Below are 18,392 nucleotides of genomic sequence, written 5' to 3' on the forward strand. Positions count from 1 at the left end.
ATGCGCACCTGAAGACCTGCAGATATGGCTGTGGGCATGCCTGAAATCGGCATGTGAGTTGCTCAGGAGGAGAATACAGTTTGCAGTCAGTCTCAGGAGCAGCACAGCAGTCTCTGGTGCTTCTCTTTCTAGTTCTTCAGAAAGCTGTAGTTCAGAGGCTTTGCACATGGTCGTTTCGTTCTCCAGGATGCTCGCTGTTCAGTGCAATAGCATGTTCTCTCTGAAGCACTGACCACCTCGCTCAGTGGTTTGTTGTGTAATTGTGATTTCCTTTAACTTGTGGTGATTGTTTTTACTTCATTTAAAGATTTTTTTCCCCTTTATATTTTAAGTTAGCTCTCAGAAGAATCCACACACACGTTGTTTGACACCCACGTGCATGTCTCTTCCTCCCATTCCCACGCACATTTCCTTATTAACTCTATTCCAAAACAGAGTTTCAGTGCAAAGAAGCCAAACAACTGATGACAAAAACCAGTCCCCTCAGTGCTGGGGTTCCTGGGCTGTGGTGTGCACACACTTTATCCAGTGGGTACTCTTCGAATCGACACCTCTGAGGAGGAGGGAACGCTCTGACGGCATTACCTGCTGCTGCCACCGCCGTGTTTGTATCCGTATGTGCCACTGCTGATGTGCACAGCAAAAGGGGAAAAAAAGAAACATTAAAAAAATCTTAGAGAAGACTTTTTACCTTTATTTAAGTGGCTTCTTGAATCACCATTTAAATCCAGACCCGCTGGATCTGAGCCACAGGTGTATATATATAACAAAAAGAACCATATATGTATGTGTATATATATATAAACCAAAAAGAAGTTGGGATGCAGTGAGGTAGTAATTATTAGTGCCCATCCAGGTCCATGGAGCCACAGCTGCAAATTTAAGCAAAGCCAAGTTGCTAGAGAAAGATAAAAAATAATTCAGCTGCGGAACTTGGCAAGCCCTTTTGTTTGCTTGTGCTTCATCCGACGGTGAGGGGTTAAAATGTTGGTTTTGGTGTGCCAAAATGAAGGCGACCATCTTTCTAATAAAACAGGCAAGATTTATTTTTTTCTTTGAAATTGCATCTTTGAATCCTTAAAACTCAGTTGAAATACATCAGGCACACGAAGAAATATGAGTCTGAGAGAAATACGCTTCTGCAGGCTTCTGGTGGGGATGGTGGGGGATGTGGTAAAAATGTTTTCTCCTCCTCTGACATCGTTCCAGTTAGTGCTGCAGGTGATGCCTCTCCAGGTAAGGCCCTGTTGCCATACTGTTCCGTGCCTCTATTTTAATGAATTTTGACCTTGAAGGGAAAGGTGGAAAATAAGATTGTTGGGCTGTATTTGGTGAAATTATGATTGAGGGAGAGGAGTGTGTTTGGAACTGGTCAGAGCTGACTTAGAAGAACAGCGTGGCCTTAAATTAAGAAGGGCAGCTTTAGATTAATCGCGAGGAAAAGCTTCCAAGCAGTAAGAAGAGAGGAGCAGCCACCACTTCACTCAGGCTCTGGCAATGGAAATGGGTGCAAGTGAAAGGTGGGTAAGTCCAAAAATCAAAACCTCGTAACACGGAGCTGCCTTCCTTGCTTTGCACCACGTCAGCTCTCTCCTGACCCCGTCTAGGGGTGGATCAGCCGGGCTTATGCTCCAAGGCACGGCGTTAATATCCCCTGCAGCCTTTTAGCCTTGCTGCTGCAGGGTTTTTAATGAGTGGGGTAAGACCCTGCGTGTGGGCACCTCTCATCGATGATCCGTGAGCTGAGGGATCTCAGAAGGGATCTTGGTGTGCCATGAAGCTGTCTGGTGGTGCAGGACAGAGCCACACCATGGTCGGATGGAGAGCTGGTGTCACCAGGAAGGCGTGAGTTGTTCTGAGGGTGCTGGCGACGCTCGTCCCTCGCTGTGCATCGTAAAACAGGTGGCTGTGATAGGGCAGGAAAAACAAATATTTAAAAACAAAACAAAGAACCACAAACTATACATTTTCTATTTCTGGTTTCTTTGGTGTATACAGCGTATGAACTCCACAGTAGGATGTAGAACAGATAATAAAAAACGCACACACAGCATGGAAAAAATCCATCCCTGAATCTCGTTACCTCCTCCCAGCCCTGGTGCTGCAGCATGGGGTTGGTCAGAAAACCATCCAGGAGAGATCGGCTTCCCCAAAAGAACTTTTTTCCCCTTAATTTTGGGTATATTTGTTCTGACTTGCTTTGGAAGTTGGCTATTCTGAAGTAAGAGTGCTGTAGCTGATAGGTGTAAGAGGTTTGGGATTTGTTTAAACTATTTTGGGGCCATCCTTGCATGCATTAAAAGGAGCGTGGCCAGCAGGTCAAGGGAGGTGATCCTCCCCCTCTGCTCTGCCCTGGTCAGGCCTCACCTGGAGTACTGTGCCCAGTGCTGGGCTCCCCAGTACAAAAAAGACAGGGATCTCCTGGAAAGAGTCCAGCAGAGGGCCACAAAGATGATCTGGGGCCTGGAGCATCTTCCCTTTGAGGAAAGGCTGAGAGACCTGGGGCTGTTTGGCCTGGAGAGGGCTGAGAGGGGATCTCATCAATGTGTATATCTGAGATGTGGGGGACAGAGGGATTTGGGCAACCTCTTTTCAGTGGTTTGTGGGGACAGGACAAGGGGCAGTGGCCACAAGATGGAGACCAGGAAGTTCGGCACCAACATGCAAAAGAACTTCTTCATGGTGAGGGTGACGGAGCACTGGGACAGGCTGCCCAGGGAGGTTGTGGAGTCTCCTTCTCTGGAGATATTCAAGGCCCATCTGGACGCCCACCTGAGCAACCTGCTCTAGGGAACCTGCTTTGGAGCTGGTGCTTTTTTTTGAGTGGCGAGGCCCTAGCTGTTGGGCTGTGTGGGATTCAGGTGAACTAAAGGGGCAGGCATCGCTGGTGTCTCGTTCTGGGGGCGAGGGAAAGGCGGTGCTTTGAGAACTGCTGTTTTAAGGAGCCTTGAACTGCCATCAACCCCCAAGTGACGTGCCAAATTTAATGAAAAGGTGCAAGTCAACCTGTGGATGTTGGAGTACTTTGCAGGAGTGTTTAAACAGAAGGAGGTTCCCGGCTTTGCCTCTAGTGGGGCTGCCGTGCAGCAGCATTGTAGTCTCATTAGGGTGAGGGCTCTTGAAAGAGCTAAGCGCAGACGTCCCTGGTGCTGCTCGGAGCATGTAGGCATGTATAAAAAGCATAAAAAGCAATTTAATGCCTCGTGCCAGCTGTGATTCATGGGCTGAGGGCTGCTCATCCATTGTGGTGAATGGAAGTTTGGCTAGTTAAGTCCTTGAAGTTCGGTGTGGGCAGGGCTTTTAATTTTCTTGCATTCATTTAACGGGATTGGGACCAAAGGCAGTGAAGAAGCTGCATCGTCTTTTTGTGTGTTTAATTGTTTTTTAATCACTGTAAAAGCATTGTGACATATGATCCCTCACCTTAATTTGGTAAAGAGGTACTCCAAGAGCTAAATGACTGGTAAAGAAAAAAAACAAACAACAATTCAGCTATGAGTTAAATAACAAAACTGGAGTTTCACGGTCTGAATTATTCTACAGTCTATAATTTTTTTGATGATTGTGTTCTTTTGTAGACTTCTGAGTGAAGATGAATTTAGCAGAGATCTGCGATAATGCCAAAAAGGGACGAGAATACGCGCTCCTTGGGAATTATGACTCCTCGATGGTCTATTACCAGGGTGTAATCCAACAGATCCAGAGGCATTGCCAGTCGATCAGAGATCCAGCAGTAAAGGGCAAATGGCAACAGGTAAGGTGAAATCAGGCTCCTTGCCCACTGTTATCTGAAATTTGAAAAATACATTCTACATCCCCAAACTTCTGTGGTATAGAGGATGTATATTTCAACCAAGTTTTTAACATTTTCTTCACAATATTTGGTTGCTATTTATGGGGAAATATTTCTTATGATGTATTTAAAAGGATCATTTTATTCTAATTGAACCTTTTTTGCTTTCTCTTGTGATGTTTCATCACTACTCACTGGTCTGTCTGTGTGTGATTGCTTACTTTGGCAAAACTGTTTTGCTGAAGACTTCTCTTTGCTGTTTTATTTTTTATCCAGTAAACTTAAGATGTGAGTGAATGGGTTAGCATCAGCAGAGTGGTTGAGTAGTAGGTAGCTATGACACTACAAGGTACAAATTCGGATCAGGTTTCCAAAACCCCAGGTAATATTCTTAATCTGGATCATGTATCACATACATCACCCTTCTACATGTGTATATTTTTCTCTGTAGAAAATGCACTCCATCTGAAATAATAATACTCAGAGGATAAATATGTAAAGGTATATTCCAGGAAAAAAGATCATATTGTGCAAATGTTATTTTTGAAAGAACACACCCCCTTATAAAGATAAAATTCTGCAGTGGGTGAAGAGAAGATTTCAAGGAGAGCTTTTCTAAATATCAGTGTTTAACTAATGTCGCTTAAAATGGAAGCAAATTTTTATGTTTATTGCAGCAGGTGCTTTGGTCATGATTTTGTGCTTCAAGTGTCTGGCATTTTTTTAATACCGACAGCTAAAACTGATAGCAATCATTTCCTAATCACATTCTACTCGTAGGTCTTTATCACGACACTCTAAAAGTCTGTCTGCTCATGAAGATGTTGCCTGCAAAATGTGTGTGCATACAAGCAGCAGTGATAGCTTAGCTGTCCTGATGCTGTAACAAGCTGAAGGTTGGACAGGAGATATTCACATTCAGGTGTATGGATTCTAGCTCCTCCTCACCCCTGGCCGTTCTGGTACAGAGAGGTGTTCATCTCCTGTTCATGTCCTTAGTTCCTGCTGAGGTTGTAGCTGGCATGAAGGTAGAACATGATTTTTTTCCTTGTTCTGCAGCTGTGGCTCTGCATCGGCTTCACTGGCAGTATTTTGTCTTTCCTCTGATTACATTGATTCTTCCATTAAGCTTTTAACAGCTCTTGTCTTGGGAAAATTACTTCAAGTCTCATGACATTGTGTTGTTCCAACTGCTTCAGGGAAGCCTGTGCAGCATGGACTGGATGCTCCACGCTGCATACAAGCCTCAAGCACAAAGGGGCCAGTAACAGTCTGCAGGATTACTCCTTGGGGAAGGCAGCTGGTTCCTTAGCAGAGGATCTAAAGTTGGAACCTTCTCAGAAATCACCCCATTTTAAAGAAAAACAGAACGGCCCCAACAGCGTCCCTTACACTTCAGAGAGAACTATCCCCAGCAGGATCAGCAGCAGGTGGGGCAGTGCCTGTCATGCTGCGTGCTCGTGCTGGTTCTGAAGTTTCCTAGCTCAGCAGTGGTGGATAAACTTGGTCAGAACATGGCTTTGCCATTACTGGTGCCACCCTTGGCTCAGGGACCAAAGAGTAAGAAGCATGGGGTGGAAATAAAAATACTGTTCTTCATCCCCAGGTCGTTTGCCTTGTCATAAATTGATGGGACTCCCTGTAGCCCTGGGAGCAGATGATAACCCTGCCAGCTTTTCCGTAACTTCCCCTTTTCTGCTAGGATCTGGAGAGGTAGACGTGCTTTCTAGCCCACTCTAGATAAATAATTGCAGTGTCTTCTCACTCACTGAGACAGAGTAAGAGGGACTCTGATGATCTGGATGTTAATGCTGCTTTCCAGCTCCAACGGTGGCTGCCTCCAAACTGCCAGGCACAAGCAGTAGCTGTCAGGCACACTGCCTCTTACGAGAAAAGTAAAAGAAAAATATATATATCACCATATATATGATCAGAATTTGTACACATAGATTTAGAAAAATTCAGGTCTAACCCAATAATGCACAAAATTAGAATATTTTTATGCCCTTGTGTCCTCTTGTAGGTAGCACCAGAAGCAAAGCAACCTTAGGTTGTGGTTAAGGGGATGAATGCTGATGGGTCTTATCTTAAACTCTGTCTCATCTGGAACACGGCACAAACCTGTTCTTTAGTTACTTTAGTTTCTTCATCCCCTGCTGAACCTGAGGAGGATAATGCCACTGGTACCTGCTGGAGTTTGGCATTCTCTAGGCAGGCAGAGCTTTAACTGGTGGGTGTAATCCACGGCGTGAATGTGCATGTAGGTAAGTGCTCAGAGGAGAAGAAAAGATTGTTATTTAAACCAGTTCTTTGGGATCTGCTGGCTGTATGCATCTTCCCAACCTGCCTTCCTCCTTGAACCCCCTGAAGGATTCCTGGGAAATGGACGCTGAGGAAATCTGGCAACATGAAGCGTGCTCTTCCTGTATGGTTGTGAACAGGGTGATTTTTCTTTTCACTTCTCAGGTTGGGAACTCAGTTTTGTGTGTTTGTGTGCAGCTGACCGATTTTCTCCCCATATGATCACTTCTCCATAGGGGTGCTCCGTCCTGGGCAGCTCCCTCATGCTAGGTGAAGCTGGCTCATCGCTTTGTGTACTACACAGGATTTTGCCAGCAGTTTTCTGAGGGATGTAGAGCAGAGGTGAACCAGAACTAGGTGGGATTTGGGGTCAGACTCCCAAACACTCTTGATCCACCTCTGTTTGCCTCGGTGTCATCGTTTTTATATTCGTACAGGTTGCTCTGGACAGAATAACTCGGTGCCACGATCCGACTAGTTGGTAGCTTGTCTTCCAAAGCACGGACAGCTTCAGCTTTGAAACTGGGCACTGTGATTTCCAGGAGTCCTTGTGCTCGTCACAGAGAGGATAATTAGGAGGAGCAGGACCATGAACGTGTATCATCTGCTCCTCTGGGAGTGACCTGATGGTGCAGCTCCGCTTGGAGCAATGCTGCATCCCCGGCATCAGAGCCAGCGCTGAGCAGGGGAGGGAGGTGATTAGTCTGGGGCAATCTGCAGGATGTCAAAAGGACAAAAGATGCGTCCTGGAGGTCAGCGTGCGGCCTGCCAAAGCAGCAATGCGACGATACGAGAATTCCTCAAACCCTTTGGAAAATTCAGAGGGGTTGAGGTTAAAAAATTGGCTGAGAGTCGCCCCGTTTAAAATCAAAAGCGCCTCACCCCTCTCTCTGCTTGCCAACAATTAAAAGTAGATTTCCTCTCTTGACCGCCGTCGTGAGCTTGACTCGTTCTGACATTCCCCCTGTTTACTCCCAGAGAGTTTCTTGGCTGCTGTGGTCTTTTCACGAGACAGCTGGCTTGTAGGAAGGAGCTGCTTCGGTGACAGGTCGGCAGCTGCAGAACGACAGCTGAGCGTGCCCCCGGGAGAGAGCGCCGGCTCACAACAAGGCCAGAGGCTGTTGAGCAAAACCTGCTGCGTGTTGTAACCCTGCTGCGTCTTGCAGGGCGTCTGAGGGCGCTGGAGCTGAGGCAGAAGCTCGGGGATTCTCCTGGAGAGCTCTGAGCAGCCACCAACACAACCTCACCATCCATGGTCGCTGCAGCAGGTGATGAGGTGCACTGCAGTCTTGCTCAGAGAATAAAGGTTAATTTTTATGTTTAATCTTAAACACATTTCGGTCAGTCTGTGCTTATGTTGCTTCTGCCTCTTGCCCGTTTTATTAACACTTCACAGATTTCTTCGTGAGTAATTAAGGGATATTCAGCAGGCAGCTCGTGAAGATCCGTGAATACTGGAGCTGTGCTTTGACTCCTTGGGATCAGACAGAGTGGTTGGGGGAATTACTTTCATTTTATTTTTTTTTTTTTGGATGGAGATAACAGCTAACGCTAATTGCAGGCAGTAATTTCAGGTTTGCAAAATGCTTTTGCAGAAACTTGATTAGCTTAGTTCCAGCACGATGCAATTAAAAACAACCCCGCATGTTGTGTGCATTCAGCAGAGCATAAAATACCCACGTTGCGGAAAGTTGTGTCCAAGTGCAGGCTGCAATATAATGTGGAAAAGCTGTTGATCCCAAAGGTTACTGGAGTTGCAAGATTTTGAAATACAGAGGAACTCAGAAATGTTTTTTTTGTTTTGTTTTGGGTTTTGTTTTTGGAACTATCACAAGGAGGAGTGAACCCAGCTCTGTTTTGTACCCATGTGCTAGGACGTGCTTTCTGCACGCTGACATTCTCTGTCCTGGTGTTCTTCTGATCGCGGGGTAGTGAGCCAGCGCAGCTTGCTAACCTCACAAAACTCTCCTTTATTTATATATGTTCTTGTTTATTACCCTCCTAGGGTAGTTTTCTTCCAGAATTGAATCCAGAAGAGTTCCCGGAGAGCGTGGTTAGGTAGAAGAAGTAAGGAGAGCGAGACCTTCTTGTTTGGCAGTGGTGAACTGTTAAGCCTGTGCTTTCTCTTAAAATTACTTTAACATGAATAACCTAATTTTTTGGGCGTTCTCTAGAACCTGAGCTGGAGCCATCTGGGAGCCCGTACACCTGAGGGAAGGTGCAAGGAGACCGGGTGAGCCCAGCCCAGTGATTTCCCTGTTTGCAACTTTCCAAGGCTTCTGCAGAGCCGTGCTCATCGCTCAGAGGCTCGGTCACCTCCGTAACTACAGGAAGCTCTCTCTGCACCTGTTTCATCTGACTCAGTCTCTTTAAGGCCTCTGGGAATTTGTCAACTGCTTTTCCTTTGTGGTTACATTGTCTGAGTACGTTGAGGGTTTTTAGTTGCCTTGCCAGGTACCAAGTCAGTGACAGGGGCTGTGTAATTCCGAGTTTGGGCTGCTCAGGTCTTGATAACAAACAGCCAGCTGTTAAATTTTCAGCTCCCAAGGCACCAAAAGCTCACTTTCTCTGCATTTTCAGATACCACCCTCCTTCCTGCTCGGGTGCACCAGTTCTCAGTGGTGGTGAGTTGTTCCCCACTACGTTTCCACCAACTTCTCTGCGCGTGTTAGAAGGCCGCGAGGAGGAATCCCGTCGGTGTGCCTGGAGCACCGGAGGAGGTGGTGGCTGTCTCCCGGAGCGGGCTGCGTGCTGGTGGTGTGAGGAGAAAGCAGAGGGAGCAAAGCAGGGTGGCAGGGCACGTCAAGCATTGACTGCCTTTGGTAGAACAACCCTGCCTGAGCTGGGTGTCCTGCATCTTTGGAAAGATGCAGATATCCCATCGGGAAGGAGCAAGAAGGCTGCTCTGCCATGCCCTCGGGCACCTTTGTACAGATGCAGGGAGAATTCCAGGTGAACTAAATGCGGTGTTGCAAGAGCTGAGCAAGACCTCAAGGGTTAACCCTTCATTTTTGCCTCCATCCTTGCTGGCATCTGGCTGAGGATAGTCATATATGTTCTTCTCCTTAAACAGGATTTAAATTTTAGTCTAGAGAAGCATTTCTTTGCACTGCTAAAACGTCCTAATTTCTTCTTCGTGGGGGGAAGTTCCTGGAAAACATTACCCAGCAGAATGAGACATCACCGTAGGAGGTACCTGGTAGCATTTTAGGAGAACTGTAACTTCCAGGAGGAGGTGATGCGTGCTTGGTTCTGAACGCTCTCTGTTCATTTTTTCCTACCCCACACCCAGCAAATGGTTATGTCAGACGGCGCTTTGCGTCTTGAAGTTTTCCCAGCAGAAGCGGAGAGCCACTGCTGCCCTTTTAAATATGGAGAGGAGGGGTGGTGAGGAAAGGTGCCGTTCTGATCGTCCTGAGATTGTGAGGGAGAAATGGGATAAGCAGGTGAAAACCAGGCACGCTTCTGCACACGTGCTGATGAGACACAGCCACCTGCACTTGCCCGTTGTGGTTCCTTTCTAGGCACTCACGGAGAAGAGAAGATCTCAGGTTAGTGGCCACATCATTTCATCAGTAACCACCACCAGGAACAGTGCTCGTGAAGCGTGATGCTGCTCTGTAGTAGCCTGCTGATTTGCTGCTGTTAGATTTGTCGCCTCAGGAGGCAGGCTGGCCTTTCTCCTTTCTCCTCTCCTCTTGATTTGAGCAGAATCTGCTCAGGACACGCACAGCGAAGACTGTCTGGATTTCAGGCAGCATCACTGACATCTGCTGATGTTGTCCCTGATTGCCTTCCTCTGTTTGCCACGGAGCGGAGCCTCGGTGCAGCATTCCCAGGCAGTGTTTTTCCCAGCTCCTTCTCATGTGCACACCCGACGTGAGCACAGCTGGGTGTCTGTGTCTTCCCTCGGCTTTCTCACAAGCTGGCTTCTGCTCCTGGCTGTAGGTTCAGCCCTGCAGGGTATGGGGTATGCTGGTTGTGTGCAGCCTGCAAATACCCTTGCTGTAGCATGTTTTCTCAGGGGCTTGATCCCACAGGATGGAAAGCATCAGTGAGCGATAGGTGGGAGATGGGTAAAATGCCATACAAGAGCACTTAGGTGCATCCAAGTACATCTTAGACTAATGCACTGAGAGCTCGTTTTTCTGAGCGAGGATGCACAGCGCCTTTCTTTGGCTGCTGTCGTGTGCTAAGAACCGGCGACCTTAACGTGGAAAACTCCATCTCGTAACAAGCCGTATCGCTTAAAGCTTGTCAAATTTCTTCAGAGATTATTTCTCCCAGGCTTCATGGACAGAAAACGTGAAGTGAACCCATATTGAGTAAATAATTTTGAAGCCACTGCAGCAGTGCTAAGTGGCAGTGGAAAAGTCAAGTACGTAATTCAGCTGCAGAATTCTGCAACCACATTTTTTTGAGACATAATTTCCTCTCGTTCTTGGCTTGCGTGCTTTACTTATCACTTGAACTGATGCTGTAGGGCATTCGTGATCCTGTTTTTCTCTTCTAGTCTTTCTAATCCAAAAAAGAATGGTCTTGTGCTTCGACTGTATGGTAGGTCTGTGCACGTCACGGTTAATTTTACAGCATTTTACTTCACAGACTCAGTTTTAACTAGAACCTTGGAGTTTGTGCTTCTTTTATGCCAACGTTAAAGACCTGCAAATGTTAAAGATGGGCTCTTACACCATAAAACCACGCGTGTGTGCATACGTGTCAACATGCACGTGTAAACCTGGGCAATAACACGCATTATGGAGCAGTCATTAAAAGTCCCATCTCCAAGTCTGGTCGTGACACTCACAAGCAGGAAGACGAACCCAACAGATTTGACTTTTGATGACGTTGTCAGCCTGATAGGGCTGGGGTTGGTGAGTGCTCAGCTCTGGAGGGCAGTGTATGTTTTGAACTGCTTTCTGTGGTTTAAAAATCAAGTTGGAATTGTAACAATTTCTAAATTATGTGTTTCTGAAGGTCCGGCAAGAATTAGTTGAAGAATATGAGCAAGTTAAGAGCATTGTCAGCACTTTAGAGAGCTTTAAAATGGACAGACCAGCAGATATCCCGGTGTCCTGTCAAGATGAGCCTTACAGAGACCCCGCTGTTTGGCCCCCTCCTGTTCCAGCTGAACACAGGTAATGAGAGGCTCAGGCAGGGTGGATGGAATAAAACTGGTTTGCCACAGTTTCAAGTGCCTTTTCTTCTTGAATGTATTTGTAACATGAAAATCACATTTCATTTATGCCCTAGTTACTTCTAATAAAGCTTAAATATAATTCGTTGGGGGGAAAAATGTAAATAAATTACAGTCAGATTTATTACTGGAGTTCTAAAGAAAGTCAGGCTTTTATTCTGGTGGGAGGGACTAAGTCAGTCCTGGAGCTAGAGTCTGCTGGAGAGCTCAGTGAGCTTTTGGTGACAGTTGCCTTTGTTGTATGCAGAGAGAAAACTTTTCCACTTCAATTTATTTAAGCAGTTGAATTTGTTTATGGCTGAGGACTCTGGAAAGAGCTGGAACTGGAGGAGCTGGAAGGACACAGTGGTTAGACACTGCTCCCTAGTTAGAGATGTGACCTTTATTTAATCAGCTGGTTAATTTTTTTGCTAACCACGTTCTGCTGTACATGCTGGTTTTCCTTTTGTAACCACTCTAAAAGTAACTTTAGCTAACTAATAGTTTTCTTAAAATAAATTGCACATGCGTTTTGTGAGATTCCTGGTTTTACCCTAATAGAGCTTGACACAGGTTGTTGGAAGAAAAAAAAATCTAATTAAAATACAAGAATAAAGGTTAATATGCCAACATTCTTCTAATATTTTAACAGCGAAGAATTTTGATGTTGGTGTACTCGAATATTCAAAGGGGGGAAAAAAAGGAAAGTGAAAGATCTGGGTTAGCAGAAAGAAATGCCAAGTTTGTGTGTAAATTCATGTGCTGCGTGATTTTCAAACAAGCTGTTCTGCACTTGTAGAAAACCCTAAGCCCTAAAAAATGTAAATGGTATTAACGATTCCTTTAGTGAGTGGTAGAAATGATTATCAGAATTTTATGGTAATGCCATGGGAAGTACAAGATAAATTCCTTCTCGTATCTGTAGTAGAGGTAAGGACCCTATTGTCCATCTGCATTTTTAAATGCTGAATTTAAAATTTAGCTGAAATTTAAATTTTATGCACGTAAGTAAGGAAAACTAACCACTCTCCTGTGCCGTTGAGCTTGATGAAAATGTATACAAAGCAAAATGCAGCAGTTTCATGCAAGGCTGCGTATCCATACGTACTCCTTTTAAGTCATGTTCCACAAAAATATTTTTTTGCAGTTAGCAAATTTTGAGTTACTCAGAGCAAGGCTAAGTAGAAGATCCAGGAGGGAACTCTAATTAAACTTGGGTGACACTTCTGGCCACGTATTTTCAGTTTTCTGTTTCAAGTTTGATCCCTGGAACAAAATGGCTGTGACACCTCGTCACAAAAACCAGTTCTGCCTCCTCATGCCACTGCTGAGTTCCCTTTGATACCGTGGGTGATGCACGCAAGTACAGGTGCTTGCAGTTTGGCTCTGCTTGCTTTTGCTTTCTAGGCACTTTTTTACGTTTTGACATTTTCAGGGGAATTAATTTGGAGGTAGGAGGGTTGTTTTTAAAATTCTCTCTTTCTGTTTTGGGACCTGTCAGAGTTATTAGCCAGCATTTATTTATTTTTTGCTAGCAGTGTCTTCTGGCTGTGTAGGACTTGTGCATCTGAGTAAAGCCTGATATATGCAGAGGAAACTGTGATTCCAGCACTTTTACCAAGTTGCTTCCTCTCTTGTTGCAAGCGTACAGGTTTGCTGTAAGATTTGTATAACGGTATTGGCTGGTATAATATAATAATATTGATAATTTTCTTTTATTGCCCACTGTCGAAACTTTGTGTTTTGCCTTTTTTTTCTATTTTTGATTGTTAAACAGAAATGGATTGCTGGGTTTTCAGATACCAAGAGCTAAGACACTGAGGCTTGTCAGCTCAGATGATAAATCACTAAAAGCCATTAACGAACTACTAGAATCCTTCCTCCTTAACGCTGCTGTCTTTACTTTTTGTTGTGTTTTTTCTATCCTTAGGGCCCCACCTCAGATCAAACGTCCCAACCGAGAAGCAAAGCCCTTGAGGAAGGACTCCCCAGGCCTGCAGCCTCGGGGGCCCGCAGGCAGAGCGCACCCGGCGGCCAGGAGCGACAAGTCCGCAGGCAGCCGCGACAGGGAGCCCAGGGCTAGAGGCAGGGATGACAAGGTAAGACGTGGGGGGAAGGAGCTGCCATGCACAGGTGACAATGGAAGCATTCATAGTTCCACTTATTAAATACAAATTTAAAAAATAGAAAAAGAAACCACAATAATCCTGACCCTAATCTGTCAGGGTAAAGTCCCTTCTCCCCTCTTTTTTTTTTTTTTTTTTTTTTTTAAAATGGGTCAATTCAGGTCTTGTGCCAAGATTTCCACATAAAAAGTACAGAAATGAGACCAGTGCTCTTCTCTAGCCTTCAATCATTACATTATTAATTCCACAGTGCTGTCGCTGCTGCCATGCCATAGTAAAATTTGGGTGTGTTTTCAAGTCTAGTAGAGTTTTGTCAGTGATGTGATGGTATGTAAATGTGTGCCAAGTTGTCTGAAATTACATATTTGGAATTGGTGTGAAGGAGATGCAGCGAAAGCAAGCTCTGAGCAACTTCAATTTTCTTTTGTTTATGAAAAAAAAGCTTTTGTTGTTGTTATGGTGTTTAGGAAGATGCTTCTTGGAAAGGCTTTGTCCTTCTTTTAAGAAAAAAAATAAACAACAATGCAGTGAATTGGAGTAAGTTGGGGATTCTTTCCTCTGTGGACCCGTGACAAAGAAGCAGTGCTGAACTGATAGAAAAGGAGAAACAGCGACTCACTGTCAAATAATGATGTCAAAGCAACTGATACATAGGAAGGACTGTTTTGTGGCGGAGAAAAATGCCTGTGTGCGCAAATTGCTTTTTGAGGAGCTTGCATTTTTCAATTCAGCTGTGGAGTCAGTGCTGGGAACACAAGGAGTCTGTGGGATACGTGATTCAAGTCCAGAGCGTGCTGTAGTGGCTTTCCCTTCCTGACAGACAGTGATAAAAGAGGCCCCTTCCTACAGGGCACACGCTCAGTATTGTATGGCTCTTGGCAGACAAATCAGAAAATATTTAGTCCAGTTTTCCTCCAGATGACTTCGGTTAGCCCCTTCGTGGCCTTTCTATTGCAGGTTGCATCTCAGCGCAGGGAAAACTTAGAAGATGACCTCTTTTATCATCATAAACTGCTTTTCTGATATTCAGGGAAAGCAGTGAGTAATAGCAGCCCTCGTCACCGCCAGCAGGTAGGGCCAGGCACATCTTCAGCAGTGCCACCGAGTGACCACACGGTTAAAGTGTAATCATTTTAGAAATCTCTCACCTCTGCATCAGTAAGATTTAAGATAACAAGGGTATGTCCTACAAGCTATAAAGAGCTGGTAAGGATCTGTGAACTTGTTTACAGTTCTGCCAGCTACACCGGGGCTTGGAGGCGTTGTTTGTGACAGGTTCACCAGCTGCGTGTGTGTGAGGCAGCCTTCAGAGCCTCGGCTCTAATTAAGCTGAACTCTGCTCTCAGAGATTTCCTCGGATGAGCATTACTGGCTTTACTATAAGGAGCCCAACAACAACATGACTTGTACAATACTTTTCTCTGGGAATAACGTGGTTGGTGACACTGCTGCTGTCAGGCAGAGGAGGTCCTGAAGGGCTGTGTAACATGGCACGTCTTAAATGCTGCCCTCATCTGAATAAATCGGTCACTAGGTGGCAGAAGGAAAATAGCTGCTCATGTCTACTCAAAAAACGTGCTCTTCTCTTTGCATTTTTTGGCTACCTGGTGGTTATTTTGCTTTCTTTGTCCAAGCTACATATGCAAAAATCACAGCAGGTTACAATTTCTTCCGTTGTTTGGTGATTTATGTAAGGAACCCATGGCTTTCCTTTGAAGAACATTTTGAATGAAAGAGTAAATAGCCAGGCAAGGGAAGTGAAAGAAGTTAGAGCAACTTCCTGTATTTTACACACTGGCATGAAAATAGGTTTAACTTCCCTCTCAGATTTATTCTTTCTTGGTCTGCAACTGTTGCAGGCTTTCATTCTAGAGTAAAGCTAAGAGAAACTTTCCTCCGTGGTGTAGTGTGTTTGTAGAATTACAGAATGGTTTGGGTTGGAAGGGACCTTAAAGCCCACCCAGTCCCAACCCCCTGCCATGGGCAGGGACACCTCCCACCACACCAGGTTGCCCAAAGCCCCACCCAGCCTGGCCTTGAGCACCTCCAGGGATGGGGCAGCCACAGCTTCTCTGGGCAGCCTGTGCCAGGGCCTCACCACCCTCTGAGGGAAGAATTTTCTCCTTAGCTCTAATCTAAATCTCCCCTCTGCTAGTTTAAAGCCATTCCTCCTTGTCCTGTCATCGTCTGTCTGAGCAAAAGGTTGCTCTCCATCTTTTTTTTTTTTTTTTTTTTTTTTAAGTATTGAAAAGCTGCAATGAGGTCACCCCAGACGTTGAATCACAAAGTTCAGTAATGCTTTATGTTAAGTTAAAAACAGCAGTTAAAGCATTTCCTAAGATGTTTGCTGCAGTGCAGTAGGTTGTACCCTTTCCTGGCTATATTACTACCATGCAATATGTATATTTATTTCTAATATTCTTCAAGCAGCTACAGGAGGTACATTTTAAGAGTATTTTGCCTGTGTGTGTGAAGCCTTTTATCACTGTTTGTCCTTCCCAGGCCAAATCGTCTCTTCATTCTGGCTGTATCCATCCTGCTATTAGGAGTTTTAACCTGACTGTGCCAGTAAATGGCCTTTTAGAGTGCTCTGTAAAATAATTTGGACCTGAAACCCATATGGATTGTGTTTATCCACGAAACCCTTACATTTACACATTCCTTTTTCTAAAATACTGCTTTCAAGTGCTGCTTTCTTCTTATTTCCATGGGAAATTGTTGGGCTGGTTCTCAAGGTACCTTCTGCTGCATCATTTCCAAGAATCGTCGCTTCAGTTCAATAGCTCAGCTTAAAGAGGAGGCATGGATGTTACCCTGTATGTCTTTTAGAAACTGCATAATACCAGACCTGGATGCTTTTATGAGTAGTCTTCAGATTATTTTTGATCCTCTGTGGGCAAAGACGGGTGCTGCAAAGGGTATGAAATAGTGAAGGGCTGTGCTGCTCTATCAGCGAAGTGAATATTAAAATCGATCAAGATGTGATTTAAAATACCATAAAAGAGTGGGTTTTGCTCGATTATTCCAACATGCAACATCAGAAGCATATAGGCAAGGCAGATTATGGAAAAGAAGATGCGAGATGAGGTAGCTGCAAGTAGATGGAAGTACAGACCTCCATGAATGGGAACTGGAAGGCTTTTTAATCTCCATCCCAGAATAAAGAAAGAACTGGTAGGTAGATGGCAGGGTTGGGAGCAGGGATTTCCATTAAAACTTCCTGGGTCTGCTCTAGTCTCAGGGGAATTATGAGTTGTGTTGACCATGCCTGTATTGAGAAGGGACAAGAAAAAGGGTTCCAGGCAACTGGAGTTGTTAATTTTATCTAAACAGTATGCAGTGTTGTAGAATAAATGCAGAATGGAGGGAAAATGAACGGCTTGAGCACAGGTATTGCCTTTACTAGCACTTTCTGTGAAAGAAAGCTCAAACAGAGTTTGAGTTAATGTCTTAGGGAAAGAAATTCATCTACCTGGCTGCCACATGGGAATTAATTAGTTAATCTCAAGGGCGTGTGGTGTAGAAGAAGAGTTGGGGAGGAATTAAGCAGCAAGAGGAGTTTAAACTGAAAGTCTCAATCAATTGGCAAATTACCCATGGATTTCCTCAGAACCAGGACTCTTCTTTTACCCTTAAATTAATGACCTTGGCACAAAGGTCATCCCGTTGAGGAGGATGACCCAAGAGGAGTTGGATGTCACGGAAATGGGTCGGTGGTCAGCGGTGCGGAGCAGCCATGCCCTCAGAGGCAGTAAGGACAATTTCTGCTGGAGGACGGGAGCTCGGCAGCCGTGGAGAAGAAAGGCTGGGATGTATCAGCAGAAATCATCGTGTCCAGCTTTGTTTGGCACGTCCCCTTTTCCCTGGCGGTGCTGGGAAGGGCTGGCTGCCCAGCTGAGCTGCCACCTTCGGCTATAGCAGGTCGGGGTGCGGAGGGCATCTGGCAGTTGTTGCTTTTGCCTCTCTTCTTTCTCTCCCTCTCTCCCTTTTTTGCTTTTCCTTTTCTCCCTTTTTCCTTCTTCTTTCAGGTATACCACACTAAGAGCCCACCATCACCTGGGCTGATTTATTTGTTCATCCCTTTTCCTCCCCCTAACCCCCCTCCAGCAGGCAGCCCTGCCTCAGGGCTGTGGGTTTGAGCTGCTCCAACCTCTTCCACCAGCTTGCCCTGCCTCCTAAGCTGCCCTTGCTCAGTTTCACTCTTCCACTAGGAAAATCAGTTCCTTACAGAGGGATATGAGAGAGATTTTAACAAAGACAGCAAATACCTTTTGCTTTACTGTGATTTTTTTCTTATAGTTCCATTTGGATTGCATTTTCTCTCTTCTGAAGCCTTCCGAACTCCACGGGGCTTTTTTTCTCCCTTTCCTTTCTATGCCAGGCCATTACGTTTCTGACGCCACCTTTTTGGCTAACCACAGCCCTCAGCTTGCTTTCCAGCGCAGAAACCCTGAGCTGGGAGCACTGACCAACACCACATTCGCTCAGAAGGTAGAAATAAAAACGGGGGGGAGGTAAATCTGCTCCCTCACCGGCCTCGGGGGCAAGCGGCAGGCAGGAGGGTGCAGTCACTGCCTTTTCCTTTCTCCTCCATGAGGTTATTTTGTGTGTCTCCAGCTGCCTCTGAGCCCTTTGCTGAGGCTGCTCTTGTGCCGCCAGCTGGGATTTTGTAACCTGCTCGCTGCTGGCATTTGGAGGCTGAGTTGGAGAGTCCTGCAGCAGCTCCTTGGGTACTTTCTGTCGTCAGAGGCCCAAGAGAAGGAGGAGCAAGAGCTGTGATGCTTCAAAGTGAAAATATTGCTTCAACCCTGTAAGCTCGCTGGCGTTGTGGAGGCATTAAGCCAGAAAGTGGGGGCTGTCAGGGGCAGAGGGAGGACTGGACTCAGTTGCTCAATGGATTGCAGCTTGCTGCAGAAATGACTGGAGTTCAAAGAAGCCTGGGTGACCGGGGAGCTTGCTCAGGGCTTTCAGTGCCGTCCTTAAATAAACATGACCT

General features: G+C 45.5%; 1 protein-coding gene across 1 annotated transcript in view; it reads left to right on the top strand.

The window, feature by feature from the left end:
- The window catches only part of KATNAL1 (katanin catalytic subunit A1 like 1), a 31,870-nt gene that overhangs the window by 1,994 nt on the left and 11,484 nt on the right, over nt 1-18,392 (top strand). Inside the window, exons 2-4 of the mRNA XM_032207932.1 lie at nt 3,579-3,754; nt 11,072-11,232; nt 13,201-13,369. Coding sequence (XP_032063823.1) covers nt 3,593-3,754; nt 11,072-11,232; nt 13,201-13,369 — 492 coding nt within the window. The 5' untranslated portion in view covers nt 3,579-3,592. The remainder of the gene's footprint in view (nt 1-3,578; nt 3,755-11,071; nt 11,233-13,200; nt 13,370-18,392) is intronic.

Source organism: Aythya fuligula, chromosome 1 (genome assembly GCF_009819795.1).
Source record: "Aythya fuligula isolate bAytFul2 chromosome 1, bAytFul2.pri, whole genome shotgun sequence".
NCBI lineage: Eukaryota > Metazoa > Chordata > Aves > Anseriformes > Anatidae > Aythya > Aythya fuligula.